This window comes from Marmota marmota, unplaced genomic scaffold (assembly GCF_001458135.2).
Source record: "Marmota marmota marmota unplaced genomic scaffold, marMar, whole genome shotgun sequence".
Taxonomy (NCBI): domain Eukaryota; kingdom Metazoa; phylum Chordata; class Mammalia; order Rodentia; family Sciuridae; genus Marmota; species Marmota marmota.
In genome coordinates, this window is record NW_025999913.1 from 13,569,113 (window position 1) to 13,583,673 (window position 14,561).

The window sequence follows — 14,561 nt, forward strand, 5'->3', positions numbered from 1 at the left end:
TGTAAATCAATGGATGTGTAACTGATGTGATTCTGCAATCTGTGTATGGGGTGAAGGTGGGAGTTCATAACCCACTTGAATCAAAGTGTGGAATATGATATGTCAAGAAATTTGTAATGTTTTGAACAACCAACAATAAAAAATTAAAAAAAAACAACAACAAAAAAAAAACAAAACGAGTTTTTTCTACATAAAAGGTTTTTGTGTCATAAACATATTTTCAGGGGTGGGGGTGTAGCTCAGTGGTAGAGCATGTGCTTAGCATGTGCAAGGCTCTGGGTTCCATTCCCAGTACCAAAACACCTCCACATATTTGTTTTTACATTTTTTGTAACTTTGATTTCACAGCCTCTGGGCATGTAACTCACAAACTAAGGAGTAAAATCTTACATATGTGACAAGAAACATGTTTATATTTCAGACAGCCTTGATTGGCACAGTTGCTCTGCCTTGTATTAAGCTCTGAGAACTTTGGCTGATAACTTTTCAATGTCTCAATTCATCTATAAAATGAATAAAATAATCATCCTGGTTGTAAGAGATTAAATGAAATAATATATGTGAAGGCATACAATGAACAGTGACACTCTAAACATTTTGAAAATATCTGTAAAACTTTTTTTGGTGTACAAATGTTCATAACATCTTTGTCATAATAAAAACTTAACATTTCAACCATTTTAAATATAAATTCAGTGGTGCTAAATCCCTTAAGGGTTGTGTAGCTATTACCACTTACCACTTCTAGAACCTTTCCAGCATCCCATGCAGAAACTCTGCACCCATTAAACAATAATTCCTCATTTCCCCCTCTCACCACCTGGTAACTCCAGTTACTTTTTTATCTCTGCGACTTTGACAACTTTAGGTACGGCTTTTAAGTGCAATGAAAGTATTTACCATTTTCTGACTGGCTTATTTCACTTAGCATAATATCTTCAAGGTTCACCCATAAAATTATAGTGTTTTAGAATTTCATCTCTTTTTAAGGTAGAATAATATTTCTTTGTAAGTAAATACTATATTTTGTTCACTTATCCATTGATGGACACTGGAGTTGGTTTTCCCTTTTGGCTGTTGTGAATAATAGAATAGATGTACAAATATCTCTTTGAGACCCTGCTTTCTGTCCTTTTGGGTATAGACCAAGAAGTGAACTTGCTGGATATTATGGTAATTCTTTAACTTTTTTGAGCAACACCTATTTTGAGTGTTTTTGTGAACTTGTTGAACTGGTTACAGTGATGCAACTCCTAAATGGCATGTTTACTAATGGTGGCACTTCCCTCCCTCCCCTCCAGCTTTATTAGGCTATATGTGACAAATATAAATGGGGTCCCTTTGTAGTGGACAGTGTGGTATTCTGATATACTGTGTGTACATGTGAAATGAGTGAATTAAGATCATTAGCATTTTGTTGGGCTGGGGTTGTAGCTTAGTGGTAGAGCCCTTGCCTAGCATGTGAGAGGCACTAGGTTCTATCCTCAGCACCACATAAAAACAAATTAAAAAAAAAAGATAATTAACATATCATTGCCTCACATATTTTCTGTAGTAAGAACATTTAATTCTACTCAGCAATTTTAAAGTATATGATACATTATTGTTAACTATAATCCCCAGACTGTACAGTAGATCTCCAAAACTTATTCATGCTGTCCAGCTCAAACTTCGTGCCCTTGCCCACCATCGCCCCAGGCCCCTGCCACAGTGGCCTTTTAATTCCCACAGCTTGCATGCTGTGAGTTGGGACAGTGAGGTGAGGTCAGCTTAAATTTCAGGACTCCAGGAATAAATACCTTGCCAAGATAGCAAGCTCTCCAGCCCAGGCTTCTCAGAAATGTATTAGCTGTACTCTTAGAGATCATGGAGGCTGAGGATGTGCTCAGCTGGTCCCCACATGTGTTGGTGAAACAATAGTGGTATCCATGGATATAATATTTTCTGCTTTGGACCTCTCTGCAGGGATTGAGAAGACAGAAGAAGGCTGAAGACAGGCTGATGGGCTCAGTTGGTAGGCTCCACTACCTCACCATGACTGCCGAAAATCCCACACCTGGAGACCTCGCTCCGGCCCCCCTCGTCACTTGCAAGCTCTGCTTGTGCGAACAGCCTCTGGACAAGATGACCACACTCCAGGAGTGCCAGTGCATCTTTTGCACAGCTGTAAGCTTTCCTTGATGCTTTCATTATGAGAAAAAGGACAAAGGGAAAAACTGTGAGAGTAGGATACATTTCTGTGGCTCTTTGAGAAGCCAAAGTTTGCTCCAATATGATCTTGCTTTGGAAAACAACATCACATTTGCTTCACTTTCCAAATAGCAGCTCACATGGTAAATCCAGTGTTTAATGGTTTTTTTAGTAAATATGATGTGTATATGAAATTTAATTATTGATTGAATAAGTACAGTCTGTTCTTAAGATTCTAGTTAAGTAACAAAATAGAAAGCACTTAATATCTCTAAGAAGCTCACTAGGTTTTGAATGATAGAGAATCAGGTAGCAATTTACTGAATTTTCTTTCATAGCCTTGCTCACCTCCTACAAAGACATGATATATTATTGTTTTACTTTGTCATCTTCCCTTTCTTTCTATGGTATTCTGAATCTTCTTGTTCCACAGGAGAGAACCCCAGAAATCTCCTGGGGTGAGCTTCTCTCCTTTAGGGTGACACCAGGTATTAATGCCTGTGACCTTTATTACAAGTGTCTTTGAAGGTTGGTTGGTTAAGGTATAAAGATAGGAGACAGACTGCTGAGTTCCTAGCAGAGAATATTGTTACATTGTTTATGCATTCAGCACAGTTCTGTTGAACAGTAACTGTGTCCCAGGAACTATTTCAGGGGCCAGGATTTTATCAGAGAAACAAAACCTGGAATGGATCTTTGTTCTTAGGAGCTTATAGCCTATCAAAGAAAGTTATACAAAAAACAACAAACAAATATCATAATAAGTAGGTAAGTTATCTAGTATTGACGAAAAAGGATTTAGGGAAAATGTAGAGTCTGGCAAGCGTGTGTGGTCTGAGGGCATGTGGTGGTTTCCAGTTGGGCGGTCAGGAGCAGGCTTCACCGAAACTCATATTGACTTTGCTTCTCCTTCCTTATCTTGCCTGTGTGTGTTGCTTTGTAGGAAGTGAGGAAATGACCTAGTATCTAGAGCAACATCCGGTTCCTTTGGTCTTGCTTTGTTTCGGACTACTGTCCTTCAGAAACTATTATTTCTCTTTCTCGCACATGTTTCTGACCCTTGCTAATCCTTGAAACAATGAGTCAGAAGCAACATTTGGTGAGAATTCATGATGGAAATTTTCTCAGAGGGTAACTGGTGTTTGCAAGCAGGATATGGAATTGAGTTTTTGCTGTGAGGTTTCAGGGCAGAATTAAAGTTTGTGCGTCAGCATTGGGTGAAGAATACCAGGCAAAGGTTATACTTCTTATTTGTAAATAACCATCGCTGACACATTAATGTTTCAATAGATTTTAGTTCCTAATTAAAAGCAGCCCAACTACTTCTCATTTCTCCTTCAGCAATTTGGGAGTAGGAGTCAGTACAATTAGATTATTCTGTCATCGAGATTCATCCCTCCTCAGTGTTAGGGAGTGCCCAAAAGCAGAAAATCAAATGGCTTAATACTTTCAGTACCCTCCCTCTTTAGGAACTTTTATACCTGAAGGCATTAATCTTCCCTGGTCTCCTATTAACCCAGTGATCTACTAAAATAGGAAGTTGTGTGTGTGTGATCACATTAGTGTCTGGACATTTGTGATTAGAATCAGACTTGTCTGAAATACTATGTTAACACTTTGTTTTAGTTATAGATTTATTTCTTCTTTTTCACAAAAATATTTAAAAATGTGTCTAATAGCTCCACACTTAAATTTTCATTCAAATTAAAGATATCACATATCTTTTGTTTTCAAGGATGAAAAGAAATTCGTAACATTTTTTCATATGCTGCATTCTCCCAATTTCCACTTTAAATAGGATGATGACATCTCCCAGTTTTTGACTGGGAAAGACTTCTTATGTGTACCATATTTTAAATACAGCTTTACCGGTTTTGCTAAGAACTCCCCTCACCCTCCCTTTCCCCTGAGGAATAGCCAAATGTAATGGTCTACCTGCTAAATTTGGTGGAGTACCGCTGTGTTTTCATGGATTTAATGAAGTCTTTTAACATTCTATTTTTGGCTGTTCATCCTAAGAGGCCTCCCTGGCCGTTCTGCTGGGAGCTTAGATTCTTTTTGCTTCTAAGGCCACTGTGCTCCAGTTCTAGCTCTGTCTTAACTCATCTGTGTGAATGGGCACATGATTAATCTCCCTGTTTCTCAGTTGGAAAATAGAGGTGCCAAGACCCTTCACAGTGCTCCAGCTGTGGGGGGCATTGCATTCTGGGAGTGCAGAATGAGTGGATGTGGCGCCCTGTCTTGACTAGTCCATGTTCGCCCGCTCATTTCCTGTCTTTAGGGAGAACTGGCTTCTCTCCATCCCAGTGTGTTCCATGGACCGGCAGCTCTGTGAGGCCAAGGTGATTCTTTAATAAAACATTCCACAGGTGGATTAATTTGGAAACTGCCATGTTTTTTCTTGGAGGAAAGTAATGCATAGTTGTACTTTGGAGGCTTTGTGAGAACTTAGGGTAAAAGGAAAGCAGGGGGACCCTGTGTAACTTCTTATAAGTACCTTGTGAGAATCAATTATGCCACTGGAGTGCCACCCCCATTTAACTTCTGACGAAGGGCTTCTGTTGCACCTTGCCACCTACTGACTTGTCCACAACCGGTGCTTTGAAGAACACTGCTTTAAATTATGTCATGTAACTTCTAGTCCATTAACAAATTTAGAAAAGTAACAGGATGTAAGATCAACATACATCACTTTCTTATACTCCAACAATGAGTCTGCTGAAAAAGAAATTAGAAAAACTATCCCATTCACAATAACCTTAAAAATACACACACACACACACACACACACGGGAATTAATCTAATGAAAGAGGTGAAGGCCCTCTACGATGAAGACCATAGAATACTGAAGAATAAAGAAATCGAAGAAGGTGTTAGAAGATGAAAAGACCTCCCATGTTTTTGGATAGGCAGAATTAATATGGTCAAAATGGCCACACTTCCAAAGGCATTATGCAAAATCAATACTATCCCAATGAAAATACCAATGACATTCTTTATAGAACTAGAAAAAGCCGTTCTAAAATTCATTTGGAAAAATAAAAGAGCCAGAATAGCCAAAGCAACTCTGAACAAAAACAGTGATGCTGGTGGCCTCAATAATACAGGACCTCAAATTATACTATGGGGCTTTAGTAACAAAGACAGCATAACACTGGTGCCAAAAAAGATATGAAGGCCAATGGACTAGAAGACACAGAGATAAACACACAGAAGTACAATTATCTGATACTAGACACAGGTGCCTAAAGCACATGTTGGAGAAATGATGCTGCTGGAAAACCCAGATGTCCATATAGGAGAATGAAACTTGACCCATATTTCTCACTGTGCATGAAAGTCAGCCCAAAGTGATCAAAGGCCTAAGAATCGTACTGGAAACTCTGCAATTGTTGGAAGAAAATGTAAGGTCAGCACTCCAGCATGTTAGCACAGGAACTGACTTCCTTAACAAGACTCCTAAAGCGCAACAAAAAAAAAAACCAAAAGTCAATAAGTGGGACAGCATCAAACTAAAATCTTCTGCCCAGCAAAGGCAACAATTAAGAATGTGCAGAGAGAGCCTAGAGAATGGGAGATCTTTGCCACCTGTTCCTCAGATAGGGCATTAATATGCAGAATAGGTAAAGAACTCAAAAACCTGTTCCTCAGATAGGGCATTAATATGCAGAACACACACACACACCCCATCAAATAATCCAATCAATAGATGGGCAAAAGAACTAAATAGACACTTCTCAAAAGAAGAAATACAAAAGGCCCACAAATATATGGAAAAAAATGTACAACATCTCTAGCAATTAGGGAAATGCAAATCAAAACTACCTTGAGACTTCATCTCACTCCAGTCAGGATGGCAATTATAAAGAATACAAATAATAAGTGTTTCAGAGAATGTAGGGGAAAGGTATGCTCATATATTGTTGGTGGGACTACAAATTTGTAGTCTGGAAAGCAGTGTGGAGATTCCTTGAAAAACTAGGAATGGTCCCAGCAACTTGGGAGGCTGAGACAGGAGGGTCACAAATTCAAAGCCAGCCTCAGTAACTTAATGAGGTCCACAATAATAATGTGTCTCATAGGCAATTCTTGATTAAGCAACTTAATGAGACCCTGTCTCAAAATAAAAATAAATAAATAAATAGGGCTGGGGATGTGGCTAAATGGTTAAACACCCCCGTTTCAATCCCCAGTCCCAAAAGCAAAAGACAAAAAACCTAGGAATGGAACCACCACGTCACCCAGCTATCCCATTCCTTGGTTATATCCAGAAGATCTAAAATCAACATACTACAGTGATGCAGCCATATTGATGTTCACAGTAGCAAAATTCACAATAGCCAAGCTATGGAAACAACCCGGGTACCTTTCAACAGGTGAATGGATAAAGAAAATAATAATTAATATTAGTCATAAAGAAGAATGAAATTCCTAATAAATGGATGGAACTGGAGACTATTATATATAAAACTTTAATGCCATTAGAAAATATTCAACTAAATTATAAAAAAAAAAGAAAGAAAGTCAAAGGTCAGTTGTTTCTCTGATATATGGAAATTAGTCCAAAATAAGGGTGGGGGAAAGAAGAAAGAAAAGAAAAAGGGGTGGGGGGATTTCATCTAAATAGAAGAAAGATCAGTGGAGTATAGAAGGGGATTGGGGGGAGGAGAAGGGGCAGTATGGGGAAGAACAGTGGAATTAATCTGACCTAACTTTCCCATGTACATATGTGAATTTACCTCAGTGAATCTCACCATCATGCACATCCAGAAGACATTAATAATAAAACTATAAATAAATAGTGGAAAGATCATTAGAGTAAAGGGAAGGGTAAAGGGGGGGGGGAAGGGGAGTACTGGAGACCGAATTAGAGAAAATTATATTCCATGCTTTTATAATTGTGTCAAGATGAACCCTAATGTTATGTGTAACTAAAAGGAACCAATAATAATGTGTCTCATAGGCAATTCTTGATTTAAAGGGCATCCAGAGAAAGAAATGTGATGGACAGTGGTTCAAATAAACTATTGACGTATCTAGTTTCTTGTTAAAGGATATTCTGCGTGTGAAGATAGCTTCTGTTAGACTATCTTCTCAGCTTTAATACACAGAAGAAAGGATAGCGTAAGAGAAATTTACTATATACGACAAAATAGGCATAACTCTCACTGGCGTGATGTAAGTTATAGGTCATTTGGAGCATTAAAGAGCCCAAGAAGTTGGTGTTTTGGGGTTGCAGAGAGAGGTGCTGAATGATTAGCTGTCCTGTTCTGAAAGTTAGGTCCACAGGGATGTTAGTCCACTAATGACACGAAAGAGCATCTGTTTCTGTTTTTATCATCTCTTGTTTTAAATCATCCAAATATGAAAATTCACTTTCTGACTTTTGCAACTCACTCTTTCAGATAATATTACACAATTTTAATTCAAGTGAAAGAAAAAAAAATGTTCATAAAAGTCAGCTATCAAAGTAGTGAAAATTCATGGGTTTCATCTCTCATGGGCAAGATTTGTCTCTGATTTATTTTGGATGCTATTTCTGTCAGCCATGAATTAAGGAATAATGAAAACACAGTTGTTACTTGTTTTTATAACCCAGATAATTTCACCTGAAAAGAGCTGGTATGTTGGGCATGGCCTATTTACCTTTCAGATTACAGACAGGATGTGCTGAGCAAAAAGAAAATAAAGTCCAGCCATATTCTTGCCTTTTTCCATTACATTTTATTGGCTCTGGATAGTTAGAGCTCCTTTTACTATTCATTTCTCTCGGCCGAATGGATTTTCCAATGTTTAAAAAGTGAGAGGAAATATAAAACTTTTTAGACCAAGCCCTTCTTTCCCTAGGGGCTTGTTGGGTGACCTTTAAGAAAAGCCCACAGATGGCCTGAGACATCTACAGTTGGGAAGCTTTGGACCACGTGTGCGTGTGTGTACGTGTGTGGACCAGCACGTATGACTTGGGTTGGTAACTTGGAAAGGAAGCAAAGAGCCTGCTATGCTTCTTTTCTGGGTTCTCTCTCACCTCTGCGGCAGGAGAAAGGAATGCTATATTCCTCGTTCCTTCCTTTCCTCCCTTGCAGTATAGCACAGTGGTTAAGAGTACAGATAGAAAGAAGCCCAAACTCAAGTTCAGGCTTTGCCATTTAAACAGCGGTGCTTGATTTGGGTTCTTTAATTCTTTGGCTTTTTAAATTCTTAGTGTCCTCACCAGTGAGATGGGGGAGGGAGGAGTTGAAAGTGCCTATCTTGGGGGATGATAGGGAGCATCAAATGAGAATTCCAGGGAGTCTTCTAGCCAAACTGGGGGCCAAACCCACGTAGTAAGTTGACATTGTTGTTTTTCTTTTCCTTCCTAAGTATAACAGCTGCTTTTTCACAATGGTTTAGAGAAAGGAAAGCCTATAAAGATTTGACTAGCTTCCTCTTTAGCCTTTTATAAAATGGTGGTTATATGTAGGTGATTTCAACCTCACAACTATTCCGAGACACCCACAGACTAGCAATTAGGAGATGAGGGGGTGGGGAGAGAAAGAAAAAGGAATATTTCTCTTCTGGGTTTGTCCAAAGTGTGGCTTACATCTGGAGTTTTAAACTGAAGTTCCAAAATGTTGGTCGGGAAGAACAAAATAAAACAAATACCACTTTAAAAGTGAATCAACAGGGACATTTCTGACGAATGTAAAGCATTCAAATGGGAAAATGTCCCAAGCTGCTGTCTGTTTAAGAGAACTTACCCCCAAGAAGAATTTAATCATTTGTTGGCTTGATAAGTTAGACAGGAATAATATTAGGAGTCTCTTATTGAGAACTCTCTGGAACTGCTAGAAACAGCGAGGCATCTTATTCCAGGCTGTTTTCTGACCCCCTTTTCTGACCATGTGACCTGCCAGTCTGAAGCTTTGAAATCCTCCAGCTCTCAGATTGCCATGCCGCGCATTTCTACTGTCATGTTTAACTAATTAGAACAAACTAAAAAAAAAAAAAGAAAAGAAAGAAAAAGAGAAGTAAACTCTGCCTGTTCAAAGCATCTATTCCGTATGTCTTTGGCTTATAATATATTAGCTTTCAAGGTTAGATTTATGTTTTCCCTAACTTTTGAGTGGTCAATAATAAATCAGTGAATTTATCTTTGTAAAATGACTTCAGTACACTCACTGTTGTTTATATCTGTTAAAAGTTTTAATGAGCCAGGAATGGTGGCACACACTTGTAATCCCAGCAGTTTGGGAGAGGGAGGCAGGAGGATCAAAGTTCAAAGCCAGCCTCAGCAATTTAGCAAGACCCTGTCTCAAAACAAAAAGGACTGGGGCTGTGGCTCAGTGGTTAAGTGGGTTCAATCACCAGTACTGAAAGAAAAAAAAGTATATATATATATATACATATATATATATATATATACACACACACACACACACACATATATATATATACATATATATATATATATATATATATATATATATGACATAATAACTTTTGTATTTATCAGATAAGTCACCAACTTGAAATGACAGTTTCGATTTTGTGCTTTCCCATTGACAACGGAACTGCTACAGGACCAGATGTCGTCTGAGGAATAAGAGCAAATAGTAGCAGCATGAGAAATGGGTTAGGTGACTCAGGGAGGAGTGGCTTCCTGAACTTGTGATCTCATCCACGCCTAAGCTCACCCCTAGCTTATTCAAGAGCAGCAAGAGGAAACTGTACTATCAAGGTCCTGATGACCTCACCATAGCATCACAGTCCGAGAATTGGAAGGAACCTTAGATCTTCTTGTTCCTAACCACACCCCCAATCAAGGAAGTCCTTTTTACTAGATGCTAGTAACCCATAATTAGGTATTTAAAAGAATGGGTCTCAAGTTCAGTTGCCTGGTCTTTGTTCATTCAACAAATCTTTACTGTGTCTTGTACCATTCTGATGGTTGGAATATAATGATGCACAATTCGATCAAGCCCAGATTTTTAAAAATGGTGTGACTTTTAATGCATGATGCAAATACTAATAAGTTAATACAGAAGTCAGATGGTGATCTGTGCTCACAGAACATGAAGCAGGAGGGGGAGGCAGTGAGTGCTTTGGGGCTGGGGTTTCTGCTTGATGTTAGACAGTCAGGACGTCTCATTGATAAGGCATTATTTGAGCAGAGACCTGAAGGAAATGAGGATCAACCATGTAAGTACCTGGGGGAAAGGATTTTAGGCAGAGGGAAGCAGTGTGGAGTTGTGTTCTGATGCAGTAGAGACAGTGTGCCTGGAGGGGCGTGCATGCACATGCGTGTGGTCAGTGGGAGGTGGAGTGAAGGCGGTGCTGTTTGGCTGGTCTGCACCGTAGAACCTATAGGACTTTGCAGGCTGTGGTCAAGATTTTGGCTTCAGTCTGATTTGAGAACAGAAGTCTCTGGAGACTTCTGACTCACAGAATGACATGATCTGACAGTGTTGTAAATGGATCAGCGTATCAGTAGGAGTTTTCCAAAGGGAAAGAAGCAATAGGAGGCTACACACATATGTTTAGATTTATTACAAGGAATTGGTCCCTGCAGGTAGGGAGGCTTACTCTCACCATCTGCAGTCTGCAAGCTAGAGGCTCGGGAGAATTGGTGGTTTAAGTTCCAGTCCAAGTCCAACCAGGAGAGATGATGTTATGCACCCCAGTGAGAGGCCGGGAGAAGACATGACCTCCCAGCTTCAGTAGTCAGGCAGAGGGTGAACCCTCCCTTCTTCCATGTTTTTGTTCTGAGCAGGCCCTGATTGGTTGCAGCCCATCCACATTAGGGAGGGCAATCTGCTTTACCAAATCTGCTGATTCAAATGCCAATTTCATTCTAAAACTTCCAGAAAATAAAGTTCAACTAAATATCTGGGAGTCCTGTGTCTTCGTCAGGTGGACATATAACATTACCATCACAATCACTGTTGCTGCTGTGTGGAGAATAAATTCCAGGTGCCAGGACAAAAATAAGATGACTAGTGGGAAAGCACTGAGATAAGTAATCTAAGGTAGAAATGCCGATGCCCTGGACCCCCAGGTGGTGGCTGGTAGGGTCTTTGGGCTGTCCAAATCTTCATTTTCTTTTATATGCTATGGGGATTACAATAAATCATCTCATGAGATTGTGGAGACTATCACAGTAGATAATCTGGATAAGGCACTTAGTACAGCTCCGGACTGTAGCTAGCATGTGCAGCTCTAAAGTTTCAGTGTTACTGACAACGTCCAGGATAGGGACAGACCATAGCACTGACTACTCGATTGTTAGGTGATGCTAACTCATTTAGAACTCCTCCCACATTCAGTGGAAACCTGTTTCTAGGTAAACCCCACCGGTGCTAGTTTTGCTCCCTAGAAAAGCACTGGTTGATGTCTTCTTTCCTGTTACTCTCACTCCCCTCACTGGCTTTGTGTTATGGGAACCGTTATCTTTTTGTTAGGAGCAAGGATTCGATGACTTGTCAAAAATCTCTTCAGCGCCGTTCTGCTGTGGGAAGTAGGGAGAGAGGCTGGGTTCGTCCTGCCCGTGAGTCACCCCTGGCGCTGGCTCTGATTCTGTCTGTTACTCTAGAACTCCGAGCAAGTCATTTCTCCAGACTTTCCTCAAATGACAGCTTGATTTGGAAAATTGCTAAAACAACCCGGGAGACTTTTTCCTCACAGTTCTTACTTTTTTAATCTGAGAATCCTCAGTTACTGCAGCCAGCCACATCATTCTCCTGTGGACGATTTCAGTTTGCTGAGGGATGTACGTGATCCAACTTACTAGTTCTTGTTTCAGTGTGCACCTGTCTTTTATATTTAGATCCCATAATCAAGTGAGCAAGATCCTATTCCATTTGCGACAGAAACAAAACTGTCATAGTCTCCCAAATCCCTCTTCCAGGTGGTGTCCCCTTCTCCATTTCCCAGGGACTGGCCTGCAGACCAATGACTGATGGCAGAGATGTAAAGGTTTTACCCCCCTTGGTTTAATGAACAGCAACTTTGGAGGATTATTCTCCCCATAAGACACCTGGCTGGATTTATAGGCCTGACTCAGGTCCTGGCTACAATTGTAGTGCAAATATGGAGATCACCTTCTGCCAATCCTACCTTTCTCACTCATGGGCATTTGGTGAAGGTACACCCAGTAAGTCTTCAGCATGAAGTCCTCCACCTCAGATTCAATTTCTAGGGAATATAGCTGTATTAGTTAGCCTCTTGTTGCTGTGACAAAATACCTGAGAAAAATCAACTTAAAGGAGGAAAGATTTATTTTTGGCTCATGGTGTCAGTTTGTGGTCAGTCAGCTCCATAGTGTCTGGGCCTGTGGTGAGGCAGAACATCAGGGTGTATGTGTGTGGTGGCTGAGAGACACGTGGGCAGAGGGAGGGAGAACTGAGAGGGAGCTGGGGACAAGTACCCAAGAGCACAACCACAAGGACCCACTCCCTCCAACGAGGTCCCACCTTCTACAGTTTCACCACCTCTCAATAGTGCATTCAGTTGTGAATCCTTAGGTGGATTAATTCAGTGATAAGGTCAGAGCCCTCATGATCCAATCACCCCCCCAAATCCCTACCTCCGAACATCGTATTAATGATGAGGCTGTCATCACATGAGCCTTTGGGGGATGTGTCAGATCCAGACTGTGACAACTGAAGACCCAAATCTATAAATCTCTTTGCTATTATTTTTCTCAGATAGAGTTCCTCTCTCTCAAGCCCAAGAAGGCGTATCTCTCTCTCTCTCTCTCTCTCTCTCTCTCTATTTAAATGAGCATCTCATGATTGTCACATGGTTTTTTCTTCCCATTACCTCTACATTAACGAAGTGTGGGGGAAATCCTAGAGTGTGGTGTGCTCCTGCTTTGTTAGCCTATTTGTATAATTCTGTAGAAACAGGAAAATACTTTCCCCCCCCTGGGTGGAGCCCTTTGAATGTACCCTCGCCCGTGGAGTATTAACAAACGGTACTGTATGCCTCCCAGCCGCATTGACAGAGTTCTTTTGAAATAAGCATCAGCTGCACAACATTCTTTTTTTTTTTTTTTTTTTTTTAAAGAGAGAGTGAGAGAGAGACAGGGAGAGAGAGAGAATTTTTAATATTTATTTATTTTTGTTTTAGTTCTCGGCGGACACAACATCTTTGTTTGTATGTGGTGCTGAGGATCGAACCCGGGCCGCACGCATGCCAGGCGAGCGCGCTACCGCTTGAGCCACATCCCCAGCCCCTGCACAACATTCTTGACTTTGATCAGGGGCTGAACATGTGCTTCGGGCTTTTCTGTGTTGTCTGAGAAAAGCACGTGGTATAGGGTTGGGGGCAGAGTTCTAATACGGGACAAAATTTTATTTCTTTTTCACAAAGTTATGAAAAAGTTCGGGGGTTGGTGATCCATAAACAACATCATAGAGACTCTTCTTTAAGGCACCCTCCTCCCAAGCATCAGTCTTCAGCCTGCATATCCTCATGGAGTAGACAGGCCAAACCTGCACAGCACGAGAGACAGCAGCCCCAAATGGGCGCACGAGAGGACTTCTCCCGACTCGGTCACCAGAGTCCTTCTATGTGTGCTTTTGAAGCTGGACCCCACTTCCAGTTTCTTCCAAGCCTGTTCCCGTCCCAGTCCAGATTCTGCCCATCCGCTGGTGCTGCGGTGCCAGGCACTGTGCCCACTGGAGCAGAAGGCAGCAGACGCCTGGTGGAGCTCAACCCAAGTAAACCAAGGAGGCCGGCAAAGGCTTCCTGAGGGGCTGAGACCGAAAAGTGAGCAGGAGGTTGCTGGAGGATGGAGCTGGGGGTCGTGGGTGGGGAGGTTCCTGCAGTCCGTGGTTGGCCACGTCGGAAGGTGTGGGCACGAGCCTGGGGCTCCGATTTCTCTTTTTTCCTGCCTACTCTACTAATGTCACATTTCTCAAAAGGTTGCTGTTCAGATCTGCTGCCCTCATCAAGGGTGTATGGGCTTCTGTTTGCATTGCGTGTCCCCATGCCGGCTCTCAGTTCCTCCCTTAGCCGTCGCACAGTGCCTGTCCCGATCACTGGCTGCCAGCTCTTAATCGGAGGCGACTCATGCCACTGTGTCTTTCTGGAACACTCCTCTTCCCTTTCTCTTTACTCCACCAGCTGGATTCTAATGATTTTCATTGCCTGGCCAAGGCACGCCTGCATCCGTTAGTCAACAAAGACTTACTTTGACAAGCAGGGTACTAGGTGGTGGAGGATTTGTTGATGAAAATGTCAAGCGTGGTTCCTGATAAGGTAAGATGGCCATCCCTTCTCTGAAGTTCTTTAGCATTTAAAATTGAATTAAACAGATTTCATTGCTGTCCATCCTCATTGCCTTATGTTCTAGTTATTTGACCTGGGTCCATCCTACCTTTCCACTTAG

At 41.2% G+C, this 14,561-nt stretch overlaps 1 protein-coding gene across 4 annotated transcripts in view; it reads left to right on the top strand.

Annotated features, from left to right (window-relative positions):
* Positions 1-14,561, top strand: part of Rnf144b (ring finger protein 144B) — a 158,118-nt gene that overhangs the window by 83,961 nt on the left and 59,596 nt on the right. For 3 of the 4 annotated variants that reach the window (XM_048799838.1, XM_048799839.1, XM_015494062.2), the window contains exon 2: positions 1,966-2,166. The exons of the other annotated variant lie outside the window; for it this stretch is intronic. In XM_048799838.1, coding sequence (XP_048655795.1) covers positions 2,002-2,166 — 165 coding nt within the window. In that variant the 5' untranslated portion in view covers positions 1,966-2,001. The remainder of the gene's footprint in view (positions 1-1,965; positions 2,167-14,561) is intronic. 4 annotated transcript variants of the gene reach the window in all.